The sequence below is a fragment of the Eurytemora carolleeae genome, unplaced genomic scaffold (genome assembly GCF_000591075.1).
Source record: "Eurytemora carolleeae unplaced genomic scaffold, Eaff_2.0 scaffold135, whole genome shotgun sequence".
Taxonomy (NCBI): Eukaryota; Metazoa; Arthropoda; class Copepoda; order Calanoida; family Temoridae; genus Eurytemora; species Eurytemora carolleeae.
The window spans coordinates 457-22,291 of NW_019396194.1; the positions used below are offsets into that span (position 1 = coordinate 457).

General features: G+C 33.6%; 1 protein-coding gene across 1 annotated transcript in view; it reads left to right on the plus strand.

The window, feature by feature from the left end:
• Positions 1-220: 220 nt before the first annotated feature.
• Positions 221-21,835, plus strand: part of LOC111697813 (serine/threonine-protein kinase MRCK alpha) — a gene marked incomplete at its 5' end in the record, with an annotated part of 38,514 nt that continues 16,899 nt past the window's right edge. Inside the window, 22 exons of the mRNA XM_023467944.1 lie at positions 221-306; positions 2,584-2,721; positions 4,552-4,627; positions 5,145-5,288; positions 5,400-5,455; positions 5,989-6,088; positions 6,921-6,945; positions 7,763-7,832; positions 8,824-8,917; positions 9,969-10,044; positions 11,612-11,705; positions 12,067-12,142; positions 12,371-12,465; positions 12,611-12,653; positions 12,997-13,095; positions 13,744-13,818; positions 14,139-14,219; positions 14,805-14,984; positions 15,470-15,577; positions 16,197-16,349; positions 17,470-17,682; positions 18,579-18,654. Coding sequence (XP_023323712.1) covers positions 221-306; positions 2,584-2,721; positions 4,552-4,627; positions 5,145-5,288; positions 5,400-5,455; positions 5,989-6,088; positions 6,921-6,945; positions 7,763-7,832; positions 8,824-8,917; positions 9,969-10,044; positions 11,612-11,705; positions 12,067-12,142; positions 12,371-12,465; positions 12,611-12,653; positions 12,997-13,095; positions 13,744-13,818; positions 14,139-14,219; positions 14,805-14,984; positions 15,470-15,577; positions 16,197-16,349; positions 17,470-17,682; positions 18,579-18,654 — 2,158 coding nt within the window. The remainder of the gene's footprint in view (positions 307-2,583; positions 2,722-4,551; positions 4,628-5,144; positions 5,289-5,399; positions 5,456-5,988; positions 6,089-6,920; positions 6,946-7,762; positions 7,833-8,823; positions 8,918-9,968; positions 10,045-11,611; positions 11,706-12,066; positions 12,143-12,370; positions 12,466-12,610; positions 12,654-12,996; positions 13,096-13,743; positions 13,819-14,138; positions 14,220-14,804; positions 14,985-15,469; positions 15,578-16,196; positions 16,350-17,469; positions 17,683-18,578; positions 18,655-21,835) is intronic.

Consider the following 21,835-nt stretch of genomic DNA (forward strand, 5'->3'; position numbering starts at 1 on the left):
TCTCACATTGGACATCAGACATTGTAGATTAGACAATCTGCGTTTCCTTTTTTGTATTATCTCGCTAAAATATGTATGCCTTAAAGGTGGTTCAATTTATCAAGAGGGGGAGAGTAATGAGACTTTTGCTCGAGTTTCTAGATCCTAATTGTTCAATTTAAAAATTGGGGAAAAAATAAAAAAGATATTCGCAATTTAATCTAACTATCTATCTATTTAGTACCTGGTGATGGACTACTACTGTGGAGGGGATCTGTTGACCCTGCTCAGCAAGTTCGAGGATCGTTTACCCGAGGACATGGCCAGGTTAGTTTCTCAAGTGCTCGGTGTTGCCCGTGGAATTTTACAAACAAGTTTTCGAACTTTCAAATTTTGAAAGAAAAAAATTTAATTTTATAGAAAAAAAAACGTATTTTTTAAGCCCCATGTCAGCCCCGGGGAACCAATGAGTTCCTTAAAAAAGTGTTGTTAATTTAGTCCTGTCGTTCTAGTGCCTCGCAACTAAGTTTTCTATATAGGAGTCAACCTATTTAACTAAGAACTTTAAATCTTGCTAATACCGTGGTTCTACAGAGTTCCTTAGTCAAAATTTGAGGCAAATCGGTTAACGGACTCCTAAGTTATGGTCGGACAGACAAACAGAGATTACAACTTTAAATATAGTGATATGAGCGAAGTGCTTATTTTTACATATTTCCTATTTTTTATATTTACGGGTTCTTAAAACACGACCATAATTATATGTCATTAGTGAAATTCATTTTTTTCATTTCATCTTCGCAACATCTGAACAATTTCTCTTAATCGACAAGATGTTAAATTTCTCGGTTTATGATATTTGCGACACCCCCCCTTAATTCCTTTTTTTATGTTCCTCATGTCATACTGAATATCAACATTTGGAAATAATATTGTTGTGTCAAAACATTTTTTGAGATAAAAATAAAATTATTTTTCTTTTGCCAATTTTTATAATTTTTGTAAGATTTTTTTTTATGAAACTGTTGTGCACTTTCTAATGCTTACATAGTTTGTAGTGAATTTTATCATTGACGCTAAAGTGTGGGACAAGATTAAATCTTTGACAAGGAGAGAAAATTTTATATTCTATGCACATATGGAGGAAACTTTCTTACAATATATGTTCAAAATAATATGTTATATTCAAAATTATTTTTTGGGGGGTTTTGAAGGACTACCTTTTAAAATTCTGGAGGACAGAAAAGCGCTGCTACCATGAGCCAAGTCGCAGAATCATCTCCGAGACCCACATTCTGATATTATTTTGTTAGTAAACAATTTGATTTCCCCTTCTGCACTTAGTGGCTCAACAAACGTGGATCGGATGTGATTCTACGAATTATGGCTCTTGATTACTGTCACCCCTTCCATGAAAACCCTGAGCTTTGCAGCCTTGACTTGCCTTAAATTGAATGTAAATATTATTTTTACCCTTATCCTAACACGAAAGTGCATTAAAGGAAACCCTGTTCATTGTTAAATTTATGAGAAAGAAAAGCTTTAAAAATTTATTTCTGAATAATGAAAAATATGCATTTCTCTAAATTTGTTGATAATCCGCCTCAATTTGGTAATATTAAGGATAGGTTTTAAAGGTTCTAAGAACGTATCTCATGTAAAAATCTTGGTAAAAACTGCCAACCTTAAAACCAGTTTATATGCAGTTAATCTTCTTGCTGACGCATTTATGTGCTGAAAACCCCCACGTTGCAAACATGTTGACCGAAAAACTTACTGTGTAAAAGCGTAACTGAATCTTATTTTACGAGAATTGTTTTTTTTACACATTCTTGACCATTCCCCCCTCCCCCTTTGTATGCTTTGTTTAAGATCCCCTTCAGACCCCCTGAACCCCTTTTTCCACCCCTCCTGATTCCAGATACCCAGGATTCCCCTTCTTACCCCCTGGATCCCCTTTCCACCCCTTCGGACCCACGGATCATTTTTCCATCCCTTCCGATGCTTGGATCCCCTTTCCACCCCTTTTAACACTGGATTTCCTGTAAAACCCTTTTGACCCCCCTGGATGCCTTTTCCACCCCTTCTTACACCATGATCCCCTTTCTGACCCCCTATCCTCAGGATCCCCTTCTGACCCCCCTGGATCCCCTTTCCACCCACTGGTTCCTCCCACTTGTGTTCTTATGCCGTCATATCCAGCATATCATTCAATCCTTTGATATGGGTTCCCAGGGAGGATGCAGAAAATAATAAAAATGCAGTTTTTATTAGAACCCTCCCCCCCCCTGTTCCCACGTACCTTCCTTCTATCCCCTGCTCCATTTTATTTAAGAAAATGATTGTTTCTATCCCAAAAATTTTCCTCAAAACCAGTATTTAACCAAAAAATCTCTTTATATAAAGTAGTCATCTCTGTAAGTCTGTTCATTTGTATGTCTGATCCTAACTCATGAACCTATTTGTCTAAAATTTAGTTTGAGGAACTCGGAAACCCCACGGGAATGTTTTAAGTTAAGTTTAACAATTCGGAAAAGCCTAGCTTTCAGACAACGCTGGGTTCCCAAGTTAGAAACATGTTGAATAATAGTTTATAATTTTTAGGTTTTATATTTCCGAGATGGTTCTGGCGATCCATTCTATTCACAACCTGAGATATGTACACAGAGATATCAAACCTGACAACGTTCTCCTAGATGCTCATGGACATATTCGACTAGCAGACTTCGGGTCATGTCTTAGGTGGGCCTTTAAGTTGCGATGCAAGTCTTTACATTGAAAGTCTTTTTGGTCAAATCAATCGTTAATGTTCAAATTTTAAGTCCTTTAAATTAAAAGTCTTTTTGGTTTAAAAAAATAGTCTTCTATGTTCAAAGTCTTGAATGTCTTCAATTTTTTTTAAGTCTTTAAAGGGTCTGTCACGTTTTGAACAACGGTATCTTTTTCTTTAATATTTGAGTGTTTAATGATGATTTTACTGATCTTGATCGTTAATTATTATTATTATTATTATTATTATTATTATTATTTTTCACAGTGAATTATTTTCTAATTCCTACCTCAAAGATGAACTCGATAAAATATTTCCAAATCAAGATTGTTATTATTGTTCATTAAAAGAGAATTTAAATTAAACAACCCTGTATGTGTGTCTCCATGAAATTAGCGTAATTATTGTATTTTATTTTCTGTTGACCTACACGCGGCCAGTTGCAATTCTTAGAATCCAAATTTTCTACTTTTTTTCCAGAAATTTATCCCTGGGAAATTTTATTCTTTAGACGTCTTCTATAGAATTGTACGGGTACAGAAATCTGGTTATAAAAAAGATAGGGTTGGAAAACCCCCGTTTTTTTTAAAACCAGCCCACCGGGTTTTATTGGGTTTAAATTTTTTTTTTTATAACCCATTTAATTTATTTAGATTTAAAGCTTTTTAATACATATGAATCCTTCATTCTTATGATTTTTTGTAATTTTAATCTAACAATGTGTTTAATGTTGTTTAATAAAATTTAATGAAATTCTTAAAATGTCAAGAACATGAATTCTCTCATATCGAATATTTTATTTTTAAGTTTTTTTTTACATTTTTAAACAGATTGTTTTTGTGATAAATATGCAACACATTTTCTTAATTGATATAAGTAAATATTATGGCAGTATGTCTCGGTGCAGGTTTTTGCTATATGTTTTAATCAAAATTAAAAATAAATAAATGTTTTTAAAAAATATTTCGAACTAGAGTTAAAGCAAGTTCATCTACTCCTTCAACTTTTATTTGTGGCTCTATCTGAGAGCATAATAGAACAAAAAAATCGCGGATTTGATAAAATTTTGTCGTTGATTTTAAATCTTTACTAAAATCAAAATCTTTGATGACAAAATTTTGTATTTCTGAGAGCAGTCATAAACCTTCCTTGGGGTCATGTGAGGTCCCACAAAAAATGTTGGCCCGATCGGTTCAGCCGGTGTCACGTTTATAGGTTACAAACAAGCAAAGTATAAACAAAGATTGTCTGTACAGTGTACAGTGTACAGTCCATATATCCTGTAAACTTTAATGAATGTATCTATCTCTCTATCTTGAAATTGGTTTGTTTATTTTACACTGATTATATTAACTTGGCATCCTTATTCCTTATTGATATAAAGCAAAAGAAAATGTTTTTTCCTCTGAGAATAGATATAGATTTATTATCATCAAAAAGTTTTAGTTCACTGTTGAAATTCCAAAGTGTAAATAATTTTTTTGAAATATGCTATATTTAGAATGTACTAAGACATTTCGATATTTCTAATAATTAACGAGAGACAGAATTTGTTTTTTTAGAAATACTAGCCTTAGAGGGCGCTTCGCGCCCATCTTCTAAATTAATTGTGAACATGTTCTCTTTGTGTACATCGTAAAACAAAACAAAAATAATTCGCGGATTTTCACAAAAAACAGACAAACAAACAAACAAACAGACAGATAAGCCAAATTTATATATAGATTTACCTTTCACAAGACATAATAAACTAGTTGTTAGAAATAATTAACAAATTGTTATTTCTATATAATTTTGTCTAGACTGAAAGAGGACGGCACGGTACAAAGTAATGTAGCTGTAGGGACACCAGACTATATCTCACCAGAAATTTTAAGGGTAAAATTTTTTCTCTGAAACAAAATTCTTGTAAAATCGTTAAGAAATTTAGCAAGTAATTTAGGAATTATTGTTAAGTAATTTTCATATTATAAAGAATGTAAATCGTTTGTAGGCGAAAAAAGTTAAACAATTTAAAAATCCAATTGAAGAACATTATGCTTCAGTTGATTTTTAAATTTAATTAGTTATGCCCATTAATGACGATTATTATTGTGTCTGTAAAGCATGTCTTTTGCGTAATTCTTGGTGATTTTTAAGATTTTTCTTCTTAGTTAAAATGTTTGAATTTGGACATCTTTTGATAGATACATTTTATCTTGAAGAATTTGAATTTATGGCTTTTAAAAGGACTTTTCATTTAAAAATGATGGATCACAAGAAAAATAATGACTGAAGTACAATTTTTCCAAAATTTTTGTTTTTTATAAAAGTTTGAGGATAAATTTGTACGTTTGGCGAAAAAATGTCTTAACCAAAGGAGCAATCCCATTTAACGAAAGTTTAAATATTTTAGGCTATGGAGGACGGTCAGGGCCGGTATGGTTCTGAGGTTGATTGGTGGAGTCTAGGGGTGTGCATGTACGAGATGTTGTACGGTGAAACACCGTTTTATGCCGAGTCCTTGGTGGAGACCTATGGCAAGATAATGAACCATAAGGTAGAAAGATCAAGCTCATTATCAGCCAGGGTCGGATAAAGGAATTTGTCGAAGTTGTATACATGTTTTTTAACAATAAAACTTATTCTTGCCCTGAGATTTATCTTATAGGGAGTGTTCGTAAAAAAGGAAATGGGGCATAGGCTTAAGTCGAAAAATATTCGATGGTGATTGCTACTAATCTTACTTCTGTCTGTTGCGTTTATTAGGAGACAATTGTTAAAAACGACTCATACCGAAGAACGTAGCATCCATACAAATTCAGAAAATTGCAATAATCAACAGGGATCGCCAAAAAATCTATTCAATTCCAAACAAAACAAATCATTCAGATATTACGACCCATAATCATCGATTTTTTTCGACGCATTCGTATACGGTTGATATTTCATAATATACTTTGGTTGTTTTACATACAATGCAACGAGGATTTTTTGTCCGCTACGTGTAACCACAGAAACATCGAGGGCATAGAAGTTTTTTTGTTTTAAGACAAAAATCATCATCAAAATAATAAGTCGTTTATTATATGTTTAATATTTGGGAGCACTAGGATTCTTTTAGGTTTACTTTGAATGATTTTTTTTTCATCTGTCTTGAAAATTCTGCGGTTCGGATGTTGTCTGGAGAGGTTCATGGCATCTGACAAACCCCTTTCTCGTTTATATATAATGTTAGTTATATAATTATTTTATTTTAGGTTGGGACAAAACGGGATAAATGATTTTAAATCTCATCCGTTCTTCTCAGGAGTAGACTGGGAGCATATAACTACTTCAACAGCACCCTTCATACCAGAGGTAGGGACTGATCAGTCCCCCCCCCCTACAAATCCCCCCCCCCCCCCCCCCCCCCCCACAACCGTGTAAGATAATGGGTGGGCTTGTGTAAGGGACTGTAAGCGTAATTTCAAGTGAACCTCCATCGGAATATGGAAATGTCCGATCTAAAACGGTACCCTCGAAACCTTAATCGGATATAAAGTGTGTCGTTTTTGTGACTCAAAAAATGTTTATTTTTTGTGAGTTTTTCCATTGCTTCTTCTAAACAAGAATGAAAGAACAAGAATGAAAAGAAACGAAAACATTGATATCTCATTAATAGTTGATTAGACAATGCTTTCAAGGGTACCGTTGTAAATCGGATTGTCTCATTTTTACACGGAGTGGAGGTTCTCTTGAAATTACGCTTACAGTCCCTTTAAATAACTTGAAGTTTTGTTCTTTTACTCCCACTTCCCATCCTGGGTGGTAAGCCCTGCCAATTACTATGCAAAGATGTGCAAAAATATTTTTTATAAATTACAACTTTGACGGGACCGCAGCTCACTATTTACATTGCTACATTGCAAAACTTTTTAACAGCATAATCCCAAGAATGAATGGAAAAATTGACGATGATCTTATTTATTAATTAAAAATATATCAGAGTTCAAAAAAAGATTTTTCTTTAATGTGTTCAAAATGTAAACCCCTGAAGTGAGGCTGAAGCAAACGATTAACATAAACTTCCTTTGAGCAGTAGAAATCCGTATTGTGCCCTTTTGCTGCAAACATCATTATAAATGCATTTTCTAATGTTATTAATAATAATCATAGCAAACTCTCAACATAATTTTTACAATATAATCAGTTAGGGTCAAACCTTTCAGATTCAGGTCAGTTAGTGTCGAATCTTTCAGATTTGCAGATCAGTGAGGGTCGAATCTTTCAGATTCAGGTCAGTTAGGGTCGAATATTTCAGATTCAGGTCAGTTAGGGTCGAATCTTTCAGATTCAGGTCAGTTGTGGTCTAATCTTTTAAATTCACGTAATTTAAGGGTAAATTCTGTCAGGTCATTTCGGGTCAGGTAGGGTCAAACGTGTCAGGTCATTTGAGACCAATTAGGGTCAAACCTTCAGGTTCAGTTCAGTTAGAGTCAAATCTTTCAGATTCAGGTCAGTAAGGGTCAAACCTTTAAGATTCTGGTCAGTTAGGGTCAATCCTTTCAGTTTCTGGTTAGTTAGGGTCAAACCTTTCAGATTCAGGTCAGTTAGGGTCAATCCTCTCAGATCATTTGAGGTCAATTAAGGTCAATCCTTTCATATTCAGGTAATTTACTTTTCAGATTTAGGTCAGGTCTTGTCAATCCTTTAAGATCCTGTGAAGTATGATCCATCCTGTCAGATTCATGTCAGTTAAGGCCAATCCTTTCAGGTCAAAGAGGTCAGTTAGGGTCAATCCTCTCAAATTCAGGTCAGTTAGGGTCAAACCTTTCAGATTCAGGTCAGTTAGTTAGAATCTTTAAGATTCTGGTCAAGCAACTTCAAGCCTGTCAGATTCAGGTCAGTTAGGGTCAAACCTTTCTGATATAGGTCACTAGCGGTCAATCCTTTCAGGTCGTTTGAGGTCAATTCTTTTAGGTTATTTTTCGGTCAAGGGCAATCCTTTCAGGTCATTTGCGGTTAACCCTTTAAGTAATTTTACCGTTTTAGGAAGTTTGGTTTCTGGAACAAGTACTGCTGCAACTACTCCTATGCTCGACAACGTGGACGGAATCGCCAGGTCAGTAATACTTCGCTTTATTTTAGGTCGAGTTTATCCGAGTTAAGTCCAGTCAAGTTGAATTGAGCCGAGTTGAGTTGCGTTATACGAAAGCGTAAATGTTAATAAACTTTGAACTAAATAGAGTTAAGTTGAGTTAAGTTGACGAAGTTGAGTTAAGTTGAATTGGACAAAGTTGAGTTAAGTTGGATTGGACGAAGTTGAGTTAAGTTGAGTTGAACTTAATTGAGTTAAGTTGACTTGAACGAAGTTGAGTTACGTTGACTTGAACGAAATCGAGTTAAGTTGACTTTAACGAAGTTGAGTTAAGTTGAATTGGACGAAGTTGAGTTAAGTTGAATTGGACGAAGTTGAGTTAAGTTGAGTTGAACTAAATTGAGTTAAGTTGACTTGAACGAAGTTGAGTTACGTTGACTTGAACGAAATTGAGTTAAGTTGACTTTAACGAAGTTGAGTTAAGTTGACTTGAACGAAGTTGAGTTAAGTTGACTTGAACGAAGTTGAGTTACGTTGACTTTAACGGAGATGAGTTAAGTTGACTTGAACTAAATTGAGTTAAGTTGACTTGAACGAAGTTGAGTTAAGTTGGCTTGAACGAAGTAGAGTTAAGTTGACTTGAACGGAGTTGATTTAAGTTGACATAAACTGAGTTGAGTTAAGTTGACTTGAACGGAATTGATTTAAGTTGACTTGAACGGAATTGATTTAAGTTGACATAAACGTAGTTGAGTTAAGTTGACATAAACGTAGTTGGGTTAAGTTGACTTGAACGAAGTTAAGTTGACTTGAATGAAGTTAGGTTAAGTTGACTTGAATGAAGTTAAGTTAAGTTGACTTGAACGAAGTTAAGTTGAGTTGACTTGAACGAAGTTAAGTTGAGCTTTGTTGATAATCTGATTGTTAGATTTTTCAGATATAGATTTTAATTAATCGTTTTTCTGATGAAAAATGTTTTTAAAATCTCATAAAAAAAAATCATCTAAAATGATAGGTCTGCGTATGAGCGGAGGATAGACAGGTTGGAAAAGGAGAAGCAGGAGTTGACAAGGAAGCTGGGGGAGACTACCAGAACCCTGCAGGAGATGGTAAGCACCTTTAAGGGAGTGTTCCCTTATTTTGACAAGGGAATAAAAGGGAGTTAATCGTGCATCATTATTAGATAAGAACTTATCAATTCGTGTTTTTTCCGAAAATAAAATCAGGGTCTTGTACAGACTATAGAGGGATTTGACCTTTTCGGTTTTTCTTGAGGGATGGGGCTAAATAGCCCCTTGGAAAACAGATTTTACTTATACAGGAGGCTTGGCCCCCTTATCCTCTCCTACTGTTTAATCCCTTGAATACATGTGCCTAGGATCCATTTGATGCGGATCCGCTCCGAACAAAAATGGATCCGGATCCGGGTCATTTAATGATTTTTGCACAAATCTAGAAATATCAAAAAACGATTGCTTATTTGTATGCCTTATTTTGGTTGATATTTTGGATCCGCATGTTGTTGCGGATCCGGATCCAGGATGTGTTATAATCCTTTACGGGAGAATAAAAGTCATATTTCTTCGTTTGGATTTAACAGTGTCATTATTCATATATATATATATACTACATATACATTTGCACTTATTAACTTCTAGTGAATAATTAATAAACCTGAACCTAATTATAGCCTCATTTATTGTAAATTAGTCGTTATGTAACACATGTCATATTTCCAACTGGTTTTCTATCTAATTATCTATCTATAATCTATTTATATCTATTTAATTTATTTAACAGAATGCATAGTTAACCACTTAGTTTTGTGAGTTTGCACAAATAATGCAAATTGCTCAGCTAAAATATTTATGTTTTGTTTTATCCAACATAAAGTCGTTCCATTTTGATGCGGATCCGTATCCTGAATTTAGACTTGTGAAAAATGAACCCGGATGTGTATTTTAATTCTAGATCCGGATGATTTTTTTCTGAGTTGAAAATTGATAATGATTTATTCAAGTTTTGTTTTGACCTCAAGAAAAAAGAAAGGATTTGGTATATGTTGCACTGAGATCCGAATATACTGATCCGGTGGGGTATTGCAGATCCACATGAATATTCCGGATTCTAAGTAATTATTTAATCCTTCTTTTTGTTCAGGCCCATGGGGGTAAAGTGCCTGATAGTATAGAAAGTAGTGGCGAGGATAGCTCAGCACTTCTTATCAAACTAAAAGGTAACATAGATGATAAAGGGATATTTTTATTTTGAAATTTGTTTAGAAAATATTTTTAGAAAATAAAAATTTAAAAATATTAACTCCAACTCTTAATTGGTATTTACTAACTTTTATCTACATATCCCAATTTTATTCATTAAAGATAAAATTGAAATATTTTCTACAAAAATGTGCTTAAAGGGACTTGCGGTGTGATAAAAGTGATTCCCTGATTGACATGCTCAATTAACAACGATACCCTTGTTGATGCCTTTGTTTTGGCCAAATAAATAATTTTCAACAACATGGTTTCTCAGTAAGATAGTTTTGAGGATTTTGAATATGGAAAAACTCGATAATTTCTCGATCTGTGTTGCTCAGTTAAGAGTTTTAATGGGCACTGATGTCAATCGTGCATGGAACTCAATAAAGGGTCGCGGGTAAATACGTTTACAGACCTTTTAAACATTTGTTTTCGAGGGAAGTATACTCACCCCTGAATAGAGCAACAATCGAATAATCGGACTAATTGATATTTAGATTATGAATATTACTTAGAATATTAGGTTGATGTCTAATCTATCATTAACTAATTGGTAGAACTTGTTGGGAGGGGAGAGAAGACTAGGGAGGGCTTGATAATTTACAGGAAACGTTGTATGATTAAACAAAATGATGCAGATTTTTTATCCTACTCAATCTTTCTTGTTTTATCTTTCCTACTCAATAAATGATTATATCTTTCTTGTTTTATCTTTCCTACTCAATACGAGATTATATCTTTCTTGTTTTATCTTTCCTGCTCAATACAAGATTATATCTTTCTTGTTTTATCTTTCCTGCTCAATACGAGATTATATCTTTCTTGTTTTATCTTTCCTACTCAATACGAGATTATTTCTCTCTTGTTTTATCTTTCCTACTCAATAAAAGATTATATCTTTCTTGTTTTATCTTTCCTGCTCAATACGCGGTTATATCTTTCTTGTTTTATCTTTCCTGCTCAATAGAAAATTAATTCCTTGAACTCTTCTCAATCAAATTATCAAAGAAACAAGAAGTTTAATATTACAGTTCTGTAAATTTGAATTTTGCCAATCTAATAATTTAGCGGGAATTACGCTCAACTTTTAACCTTTACCCCCCCCTCGATCGGATTTTTTAATTTACAAGAACCTATTTCCGTTCAAGGACCTGCATTATTTCCAACTAAACGAGTACAAATTGACACCATATATGGGCTGGTAAAGAACTTAAAGAACCCGATGAGTCATTGCAATAATTTCAAGAAAAGTTGGGAGTGTTGAAAAGAATAGGGTGTGAAAAATGAGAAATGTTGAAAAATTTAGGAGTTAAAATTATCCTATTTCCCTATTACCCTATTGCACCGGCTCAGTCAAATGATTTTCGTTAAGGGGTCTGTGATAACAGTTCACAAACTTTTTTTTAATACGAATTACCGCATAAACCTCAAAATTTCAATTCAACGATTTAAGCCCCATTTGGAATTTTCCCTGTATAGAATGTAAGAAATTGATTTTTGACACGAAAAATGGCGGAAACCTAATTGTGTGTTTGTTTCTAGAATCTGCGAGTAAGGTTGAGAACCTGGAAATGGTGAACCAGGACCTGGTGACCAGGAACCTTGTCTTGGAGCAGGGGGAGGCTGAGAGAGCAAGGTTTGCCATATAAAAAATCTTTTAGAAAAAAACATCAATAAAATAATACAAGTTTCACCCACTTTGAGGTTGAATAGTGAGAAGTAGATGAACTAGCTTTAGATAGTTAAACTATTTTGGATAGTTAAACTACTTTTGCGGCCTCGAGATTTGTAAATATACAAAGTTTTGCACTTCTAGACCATATTATAAATGATAACCCAAAAAATATAACATTTTCCAAAATTTACAATCTATTTCAGACCATAATACAATACCAAGTATTCTTGATTTAAAACACAACAAAGAAATGTTGATAGCTTTTCATGTTTGATTGATTGATTGTTTTTACTTTTTTTTGCTTGATTGATTGTATATTTAGAATAATGCGTGAGCTAGAGCGAAGTATGTTGAGCTCGAAACAAGAGAAGGAAGATCTATCCAGAGATCTTTGTGAGGTTTGTTTTCTTATTACCAAAAAAGGGGGGGGGGAGGAATAAAAATGATCGTAGACTCCATCTTTCTAGTTATGATTTTCAGAAAATCATCTTTTTAACTCCGATATTGGAATTCTTAAATTTTTTTATTTCATGGAAAAATGTAATCTAATTTATCAAGCCAGAAATTCTTATAAAAATAAAAACTTGGTTATTTCATTGTCTATTTTCATTAATAATGTTCTGCAGGCCCAGGAGAAGTTGAAACTGCAAAGTAAAGAATTAAAAGATGCTCTGCAGCAGAGGAAACTAGCTATGGCAGAGTATACAGAGGTTACAGACAAGTAAGTTTCTCCACTCTCTTTCTCCCCTCCCCCTTTTATTCTGTTTTATTTTTGATCTCCAGCTTTATTTAAAAAAAAACTTGTATTTAAATATTAGTTTTTTTGAGAAAGGTTTTTTCTTTTTCTGACTTAATTATTTTTCTAGATTGTCAGAGATGCGTCAGCAGAAACAGAAATTGTCGAGACAGGTAAAATAATGAAAATATTAACCATTTTTCTTGGGTTGAAAATAAATATAAAAAAGTATTTATTAATTTAAATGTTTATAATTATTAGGATTTTTGGTGAGACGAATAATTGTTAATTCTTTTCTTTCTCCCTTGGTCAAATCCCATAATCTCATATTTTAAATGATAACTGACATCAGTTTATGTAAATAATAAAAATTTAAAGATAAAAAATGTTCTTAACATCGTATAACATTTACGATATGTTGGTTTAAGAAATGAATTTTAAATTATTGCCAATGATAATGTTTAACTCTTTGCATTAAATTTAAATTATTGTAGCAATAATATTGATACTAACTAGGTTCGAGACAAGGAAGAAGAGCTTGAGAACTCTCTGCAGAAGATTGATAGTTTACGTCAGGATATCAGGAAAGCAGAGAAGCTACGAAGAGAACTCGAGGTAGTGATTTTTTAATTGATAAATAAATATCTATTTTTTTGGTTATTTGGTAAGTTAATCTCTAGACCCCAATTAGTGGTATATTGAGAATATCTGCGGGTCTATAGATTCATTGAGTAACTATATATATCACTATTTTTACTCAAACAATGTCTCCAGCATATCGTTGGTAAATGTGTTAAAACGTTTTAGGATTTCTAGCGTTTTAACTTCTCCCGGCAAACTGTTCCAAAAATTCACTACTCTCTGACTAAAAAAATAGCTCTTGATTCCAGTCTCATCAGATTTAGGGGATCTGCAGTTAGACGAGTTAGTCTATGTTCTCCTGATCCGACTATGTTAAACCATGTTTCACTCTTAACATCATCAAAACCATGGATAATCTTAAATGTTTGTATCATGTCAATATAGATTCTTCTTTTCTCCAGGGATTCAAGTCATAGTTCTTTTAGTTTATCTTCATAGTTTCTACCAGACAGTCCAGATATTTATCTAACAGTTTTTGAAAAAATCATTCTTGTTGTTTCTTTTTTGCTGTACCGTTTCCAATGTTAAATCACTTAAGATTTCCATTTAAAGTTTATTATTATGAAGTTTTTTCTGTTTTTTAGAAGCTTTTTTTAAACATTAAGTTTAATATAATTTTAGTTGAAGGCTGAAGAAGCATTCAATGAGACCTCTAAAGAACGTAAATTGAGAGAGAAGGCTGAGAGTTCACTTAGAGTAAGTTTAATGGTTAGATCAATTGTTTAAAGTTGATATTTGTCGGAAAATATTTTAAATAATTGACTGATTATTTAAATTATTGATTAAGAGTAAATGAATTTATTTTATTAATTGACTTATTGATGAAAATTTGATGCATAGATTGACTGATTTTATGATAAATTGATCAATCAATGATTTATTTATAATACTTACTGAATAGATTGATTGGTTGATTGACTGATCGATTGATTAATGGATTGATGAATTAAAAGTGTGGTTGGTTAATACTGGTTGAATGATTGGTTGATTGACTGATTGATGGATTGATTGTCCAGGTATCTGGAGGATGTGTTGTAGAGGCTGGTAATGAGGTTGGAGGAGATCAATCTGCTGAAATATCGAGGCTCAAACAACAGGTAAACACATCTCAGCCAGAACTTTTATCAACTTTTTTTCCGAAATATTTTTATTGAAAACGATTTATTATGAAGTCATTCCCCATCCCATGCCTTAAAAATTGTAAAATATTAAAAATTCTTTTCGTATACATAGAGGATAACAGGTTTGCTCACTCATGGGTTGAGATACTTCTTATTTTTTTATTATTTCGGCCAATATCCCCATAATACAACAATTATAATTTTTTAACTCTTTTCTTACATGAGAATGATACAAGTTTGTGCACTCTTGGGTTGAATAATACTGGAGGAGCTACGAGCTTACAGAGATGTACATTGTACAAGTAATGGTACAATTTAGTATCTTAATGGATACATTTCGGGGGCTGGAAGCGCCAAAACATATTTCTATGACTGCATAGTTGCATTTTATTAGTAAAAATTATCATTTCAAGCGGAAGATAAATGTAATGACGCCATTAAAAAAAATGACAACTCTACTTTTGCAATCTTAAAAGAAAATTTAAATTTTGAATAAAATGATAGCTTTTATTAAAAGGTTGATTAAGGAATAATAACAAGAGTAAAAATTGTCCTATTTAGATTGAGAGGTTAGAGGTTGAAGGAACCGAGGCTATGCTACTCCAACAGCAGAGGATGTCCCAGGATACTCTGGAGCTACGCCAGAGGTTGGAGGAGGTCGAGGCGGAGAAAAGGCGGATAGAACAAGAGTTATCCTCCGCCAGGGAGAGGTTAGAGAGAGCTAGGAATGATAATATGCAGGTATTGTTTAACATGCTTAATGAACAACGGGTTGTCCTAAATTAATAATAATGGCGCTTGGCAGTTGGCAGTTGGCACGCCTCTTTTTTGGGGGGAAAAATCTCCAAATGAATGTAATTTTTACAGTATTTTCTCTTCGTACATTATAAGAAAAAACAGTAAATCTAAACATCTTAAGTCTCTTCGCTCATATATATATGTTATCTATACCAAACTGATGAATATATTAGCTGACATTTTTTGAGGGAATCCTTGGGTACCCCAAACGGTGACATAGGCTAATAAAAACAAAATTTTTTTTAGAATTTCAAAAAAAAATATTTAAAATTCCACGGGGAACGTTGGGCACTTCAGCTAGCATGTTGTTATAAATTAACAACCCTACCTGTTGGTCTTTTTAGGTTCCAATGACATTTATTGGATTGATAAAACAAACAAAAAAGATAAAAGTCACTATTTTTATTCTGTACTCAAATCTGCTACAGGAGAATGACGATGTGATCCAGGAGTTAAGAACCCTCCACGACAAAGAGAAGAACTTGTTGATGGAGGAGAACAACAAGCTCTCAGCTGAACTTGAGAGAAGTATCGAGGTATTTGAATATTAAAGGGAATGTTCAGGAATTTTAAAAATGGCTTCAATCAAGTTGCAACAAGCTTTTATGAAACTATTGTGATCTCTTCATCGTAAATTTCCATATAGACGTGCAATTTGCATGTTATAAATAAGCTGTATAATTATTTTGGTTCAGTGAGGGACAAACTAAAATCTAAAAAAGTTTGAACTTTCTCGATAAAGATAAAATTTCTGTCCAAAAAAACACTGCGATCCAAAAAAAATAACTAGTATAATTAATAGTTTAATAAAGAGAGTGACCTTGTAGACATGGTAGTTGAGATTACAGTATTGTAGAACAATTTTATTGGCCTATCTCAAACCTATATTAGACGTTTTTCCGCTGAAAAATTGTTCCCACTCTCGCTGAACAATTTTACACCGTAAAAACGTCTACTAAGTCTCAAATTAATCCGGTGAAAAAAATCTACAATACTGCACTCTCAACTCAACTACCATGTTTTCGCGGTCACTGTAACTTGTATAATCTTCACGCCCCAGATTATTTGATATTTCTCTATATATACAAACAGATGTATTTCTTTTTGGGGGATAGGGTAACCTTTAAAACCTCTGATTAACATAAACGTATCCAGATATCTACTCGGCTGCAAGCTGACCGGAGACACCTGGACGACGAGTTCACCGACCTCCAGGGGAAGAAGGAGATGGTGGCGCAGTGGGAGCAACAGATTGCCGAGATCATTCAGTGGGTTAATGATGAGAAGGATGCACGTGGTTATCTTCAGGTCAGTGCGCTTAATTTCTTTATAAAGGGACTGTTTACGTAATTTAAAGAGACCCTCAATTAATGCGTTTTATGACGGATTTACAACAGTGCCCTTTATTCGTTAAGAGTACACTATAGTCGTTGTTAAGTTTCCTTGCTTTGTAGCATAAATCCGCAAGTCATTAATATGGGCTTATCAAAACAAACAAGGATATCTCTTTCTGTTTTGCTCAGCCACAGGTTCCAAGGTATTGATGTGAATGGAAGGTCCCATAAAATTACATATCCAGTCCCTTAAAATAATGTTAGTTGACTGGTTATTCACAAAACTGTGTCAAAAAATCGCTTATTACGATATGAAAAATCGTAAGAAAACAAAATTAATTTTTTCTTTATCTTTGAAAAAAAGTTAAATAGTATTAAGAGGGGAGGGGGGGAGTTTCTTTTGTTAGTTTTCCCCCTGGTTGAAAAGTTATCCCAACTAAGTTTTCCCTCAATTCCTTGATGTAATTAATCCATGGGAAATAATTACTTGTTGTCAGGTTCTTCAGTCTAGGATCAGGATTACTACATTCAATCTGTCCAAGACGATTATCAGCTTTGAGGGAGGGGGGGTCAGATCTTTTTCTTGAATTTTATTCTAGATAGAGTAACAATAGATATGTTCTTACTTACAGATAAAATGGTTTTTTTTTCGAATTGATCAGTTGGTCATTTTTTGGATTGCTCAATGTTCATACAATATTTCAATTTTTGGCTTTTAATTTAATTTGTGCCATTTTTCTATACATTCACTAATAAAATTATACTTTTTGCAATACTATGAAGTACTAGTTTAAGAACCCAGTGGTTACCCAGGGTATTCATAGTTATTCCCGCCGTTTACCCGTGTTTTTCTTAAATAAAATTTTTGCTATTTTTCCTTAAAAATGTGGACCACTCAACTAAGAATCTCAATACCAAGCTAAGCACATTCCCGTGGTTCTACCGAGTTCCCCAATCAAATTCAGAGGCAATTCGGTCAAAGGGTTTCAAGAGTTTTGATCGGACATGAAAACAGACAAACAGAGATTACAACATTATTTACATAGATAACGAATGTTGACATTTTTTAAGTTTTATATATTGAATTAATTCAGGCACTAGCAAGCAAACTGAGTGAGGAGATGGATTTGGTGAAGGGTATGCCCTCCAACCCTGCGGAGAAGAACTGGAAAAACCGAAGGTCCCAGAAGCTGGAGAAGATGGAGTTGTTGAACCTGCAGAGTAACCTCCAGAGTGAGATTCAGGCCAAGCAGGAGATATCCCAGGAGCTCAGTAAAATCAGATCCGAATTAGAAGCATCTAGAAAGTAAGATTTTCCTCTGTTGTTAGTTTCGTCGTCGTTATTAAATAATTTTCATAATCAAGTCTTCAGAATGGACATTTTGGGAGGACAATATCTACGCTAATTCAGCAATTATATACCGTTAAAACGTCTTACAGGTCTCAAAAGAATTCCAAAAAATCTCTACAATACTGCACGCTCAGCTGAACTATAATTCCTAGCCGGTCACTCCCTTTAAATCCGCGAAATGCTTTAAGAAATCCGCAAGATGGTTTTGATAACTCGTATCCAATCATACCCAATATAATTCAAAAGAATCGTCAACCTTATATTTCATGCTACAATTGAAGATTCAAAATAACTAGTTCACATAAAATGGAACCTTTTTCAGTCATTAAGATTATAAGATATAAACTTTAAGTTCCAAAAAGTAATATTTCGTTCAGAAAGGATAAGTTTGGAAAGGCATTTGTTTATTTGAATCCGCAAAATACTATTCGAAAATCTGCGGGATGGTTTAAACAATTTGGAAACAAAACCAAGGTAGTTTGAAAAATTTGTCATCTTAATTTGAAAAAATACTTGAAAATTACTTTTAACGAAGAATAAGAGTTAATCAAAATTCCTTAAAAGAACCCCACCGCCTCCCCATCCCCCCTTCAGGTCCTATCCTAGCTTAGTATGCCATGAATTCTTTTATGCCGTGTATTTTATTTACACAAAGTATATTGGATTTTACGTTTGAAAGAATACAACAAAACTTTCTTGAAACCTCCAGCATTGAGCATTCTAACTATTCCAGACACTCAGGATTCAAATTAATTCCTCAGTCTACAAACTGGAAATTAAATTGAAAGTTTTCTATTTCTTTAATCTTATTTTTTGGCATCTTAATTCCTACTAAATATCATACATTTGATCATATCCTACTCCAGAGAAATGCTACGGAAGGATTCCCAGATAAAAGAACTCCAGGGAAGAATTGAAAGCGACGGATGTAAGTACTCCATTTTAAGTGTTGCATGTTTATCAAAACTTCCGTAACAGTTTTTGGGAAAAGTTCAAAAACGAAATTGCGGAATTTTGATTCTCTTATTGTCAATGGAAATTGGCAGAAGCTGAATTGAAAATGATCATTCTGTTATTTAGTTTCTTCTCTTGATTTATCTATCCAACTTTTTACAAGTTTTTATATTTTGGGTTTTCAACATTTAGCTCTGTATCCTGGTATCTAACTAGGAAAAAAAGTTCTTGTATTACGTGACTTTTGTCCCTTTTTTACATTTCAAATGTTAAGGGAAAGTCATTTTATACAAATGATTTTCCCCTTCCCACGGGACTAATCATATCGGCAGGCATCAAGAAAGCCAGGGGATCCCGATTATTTGACGCATGCGGGAACCAGCTTGTGACAAACGGGAAAAAGAAAGGGTCAACTTCGTCCCTGGAAAAGCTTCCTGAGTCCCGGTCCATGGACCTGTGTCCGAACTCCCAAGAGTCAAAGCCCAAGTCCATCTTGAAGAACCGGGACCTTAGCCTGGCCCCTGTGAGTCGGGGGTCCATGGTGAAAAGTCAAAGCTTTGACAAGGACTCATCTCACCTAAACACCACTCCGAAGAAGGTTGTGAATCGTTCTGTGTCTCCCAACCCAACCCCCAGAGCACACTCACCAGAACTGGTAAAGGGGGTGAACAGGAAAGGACGAAAGGATGATTTTGAAGAAAGGAAAGATACCAAATCTAAGAAAGTGCGGCAAAGAAAAGACCGCGAAGTTGTTTTAACAGCTGAAAGTATTCATGAACAAGGAGATAAGGTTAATAATATGGTAGAAACTAAATCTAAAAACTTCATGAAGAAACTTTTCTTGTTGTAGCGGGGAACAACCTCTCTGTGACACAAACCTTTTAGTCAACAAATGTTTAGTCTTAGTTAAATTAAGAAGTGATTTATGAAAAGTATTTTGAACTAAAGTGATGAAAAAAATGTGATGGACAAACCAAACTTTAATCCCGAGTGTCTAGCCTTCTCTTCCTTCTGTCTTTATGGGTAATTTTAACGCGTGAATTGCCTGTCCGTTTTCAACCTTGAAGGGTGTCCATTAAAAAGTGTAAAGGTGGAACCCCCTTGAAGGCAAGTGTGAACTAAACCCTAAATGTTGGACACCCTGTATACTGAAAATTGATCCACGATACAGAGTTATGTGTGAACTAACAATAGTGTGGTCAAAACAAATATGAGACATCAATATGTAAACAAACATATCTTTAGTTTCAATGAGACGGCTTTTCAGACTTTTTAAAGTTCTTAGCGTTGATATCATGATTAACTTTATTTCAGAGCTGTAAATTTTCTCAATGTTTCTTCCCCCCCCCCTGAATTTTCTCAATTTGCTGAATTTGGGAAAATAAATGATTTTAGGCGAAAATTAATGAATTTTTGGGTAAAAAGCCTCAAAAAGAATGAATAAAGCCTTTTTATTAAAATTGCAAAAAGCCTGCCATAAAAATGATAGATTTCTTAATTTTTATACATACATTTATCATGTCTTTTTTGTTTTGAAGGGGCGGATTGTCCCTTCCCCCCCCCCCCAAGCCCTTAAAGAATAAAGTTTAAAAGTTGTTCTATTTATTTAACCGCTAACTTTATCTTGAATGTGTTGGGAAACCTCTAGAATTTATGCTGCAGTAACCTCGTCTGAGAATACTAAATTGAATTATGTGGAAAATCTTGAAATTGTTATAGTTTATAATTTTCCATCGAAACACATTCCGGCGGGGGGGGGGGAGGTTTGTATATATCAGAAAGCTCCAAAATACATTTTACCAATTCTAATTTCTAATATGAAAAAATGAAGACATGGTTTTTGGTTTTATAATTAAAAATAATGTTAAATCAATTAATCAACCTTTAATTCGAAGCAGCGCGATTCTGAAACTAATTAAATAGGGAGCGGGCGGCGTTAAATGTCCTGTCAAATTGGTAATTACTTAGCTCTCTTATTTACCAAGCTATCTGAATTACCCAGCTATCGTAATTTCTTAGCTATCTTAATTACTTAGCTATCATAATTACTTAGCTATTTTAATTACCTAGCTATCTTAATTACTTAGCTATCGTAATTACCCAGATATCATAATTACCTAGCTTTCTTAATTACCAAGCTATCTGAATTACCCAGCTATCTTTATTACTTAGCTATCTTTATTACTTAGCTATCTTAGTTACCTAGCTATCTTAATTACTTAGCTCTCATAATTTAGCTATAGCTATCGTAATTACTTAGCTATCTTAGTTACCTAGCTATCGTAATTACCTAGCTATATCTTAATTACCTAGCTATCTTAATTACCTAGCTATCTTAATTATCTAGCTAACTTAATTACCTAGCTATCTTAATTAAAGCTATCAAGGAGCGTGGACTAAGATCCCCTCGCATTGCTGGTAAGACAGGCAACAAGTATCAAATATGATTTAAAGGGACTGTCAGCGATATTTCAATTGTACCCGTCATTTAAAGAGTTACATGACCGTAGTCAACCTTTATCTGAGTAACTAGGAGGAAGGGTTGTCTATCTGGAAAGGAGATAAATTCTGTCGATATGTTTCCTTCTCTACTTTGCTTAAATCCGCATGAAATTTTTTATATTGAAAATGCGACAGAAATTTTATTATTTTTAAGACAGAAAATATAATTTTAACTCGATTTTACCAACTTAAAGGTCTAAAAATACTGTTCTGAATCAGTCCCTTCAGGCTTTTTTTATATCCTTGCATGTAAGAATACAACAATAAATATCTTAACACTGTGCTAATGATACATTTTGAACGGACACTGTCCTTTGATTAGTTTATTTTTCCCCATACTACTGTTTTTTAGATGCTGCATCCTTTTTTCCTCTCTACTTCATTACACAATATAATGAGCAAGATTTTTTTCGATTTTATCGAATTTAGAGATTTTTAGAGAATTTAGAGAATTTAGAGAATTTAGCTAGGACATTTGAATTAGATTTTAATTGCGTGATCCTCATTTTTACATTTACAAATGAATGTGTTGTGGATGAAAAAGGATTTTAAAGCAGTCTCTTAATTTCAATCCTTTTTTTAGATTTTATCTATATTTTGAGTTACCATGAAAATTTATTTCTTTATTTGAACATTAATCAAAACATATTATT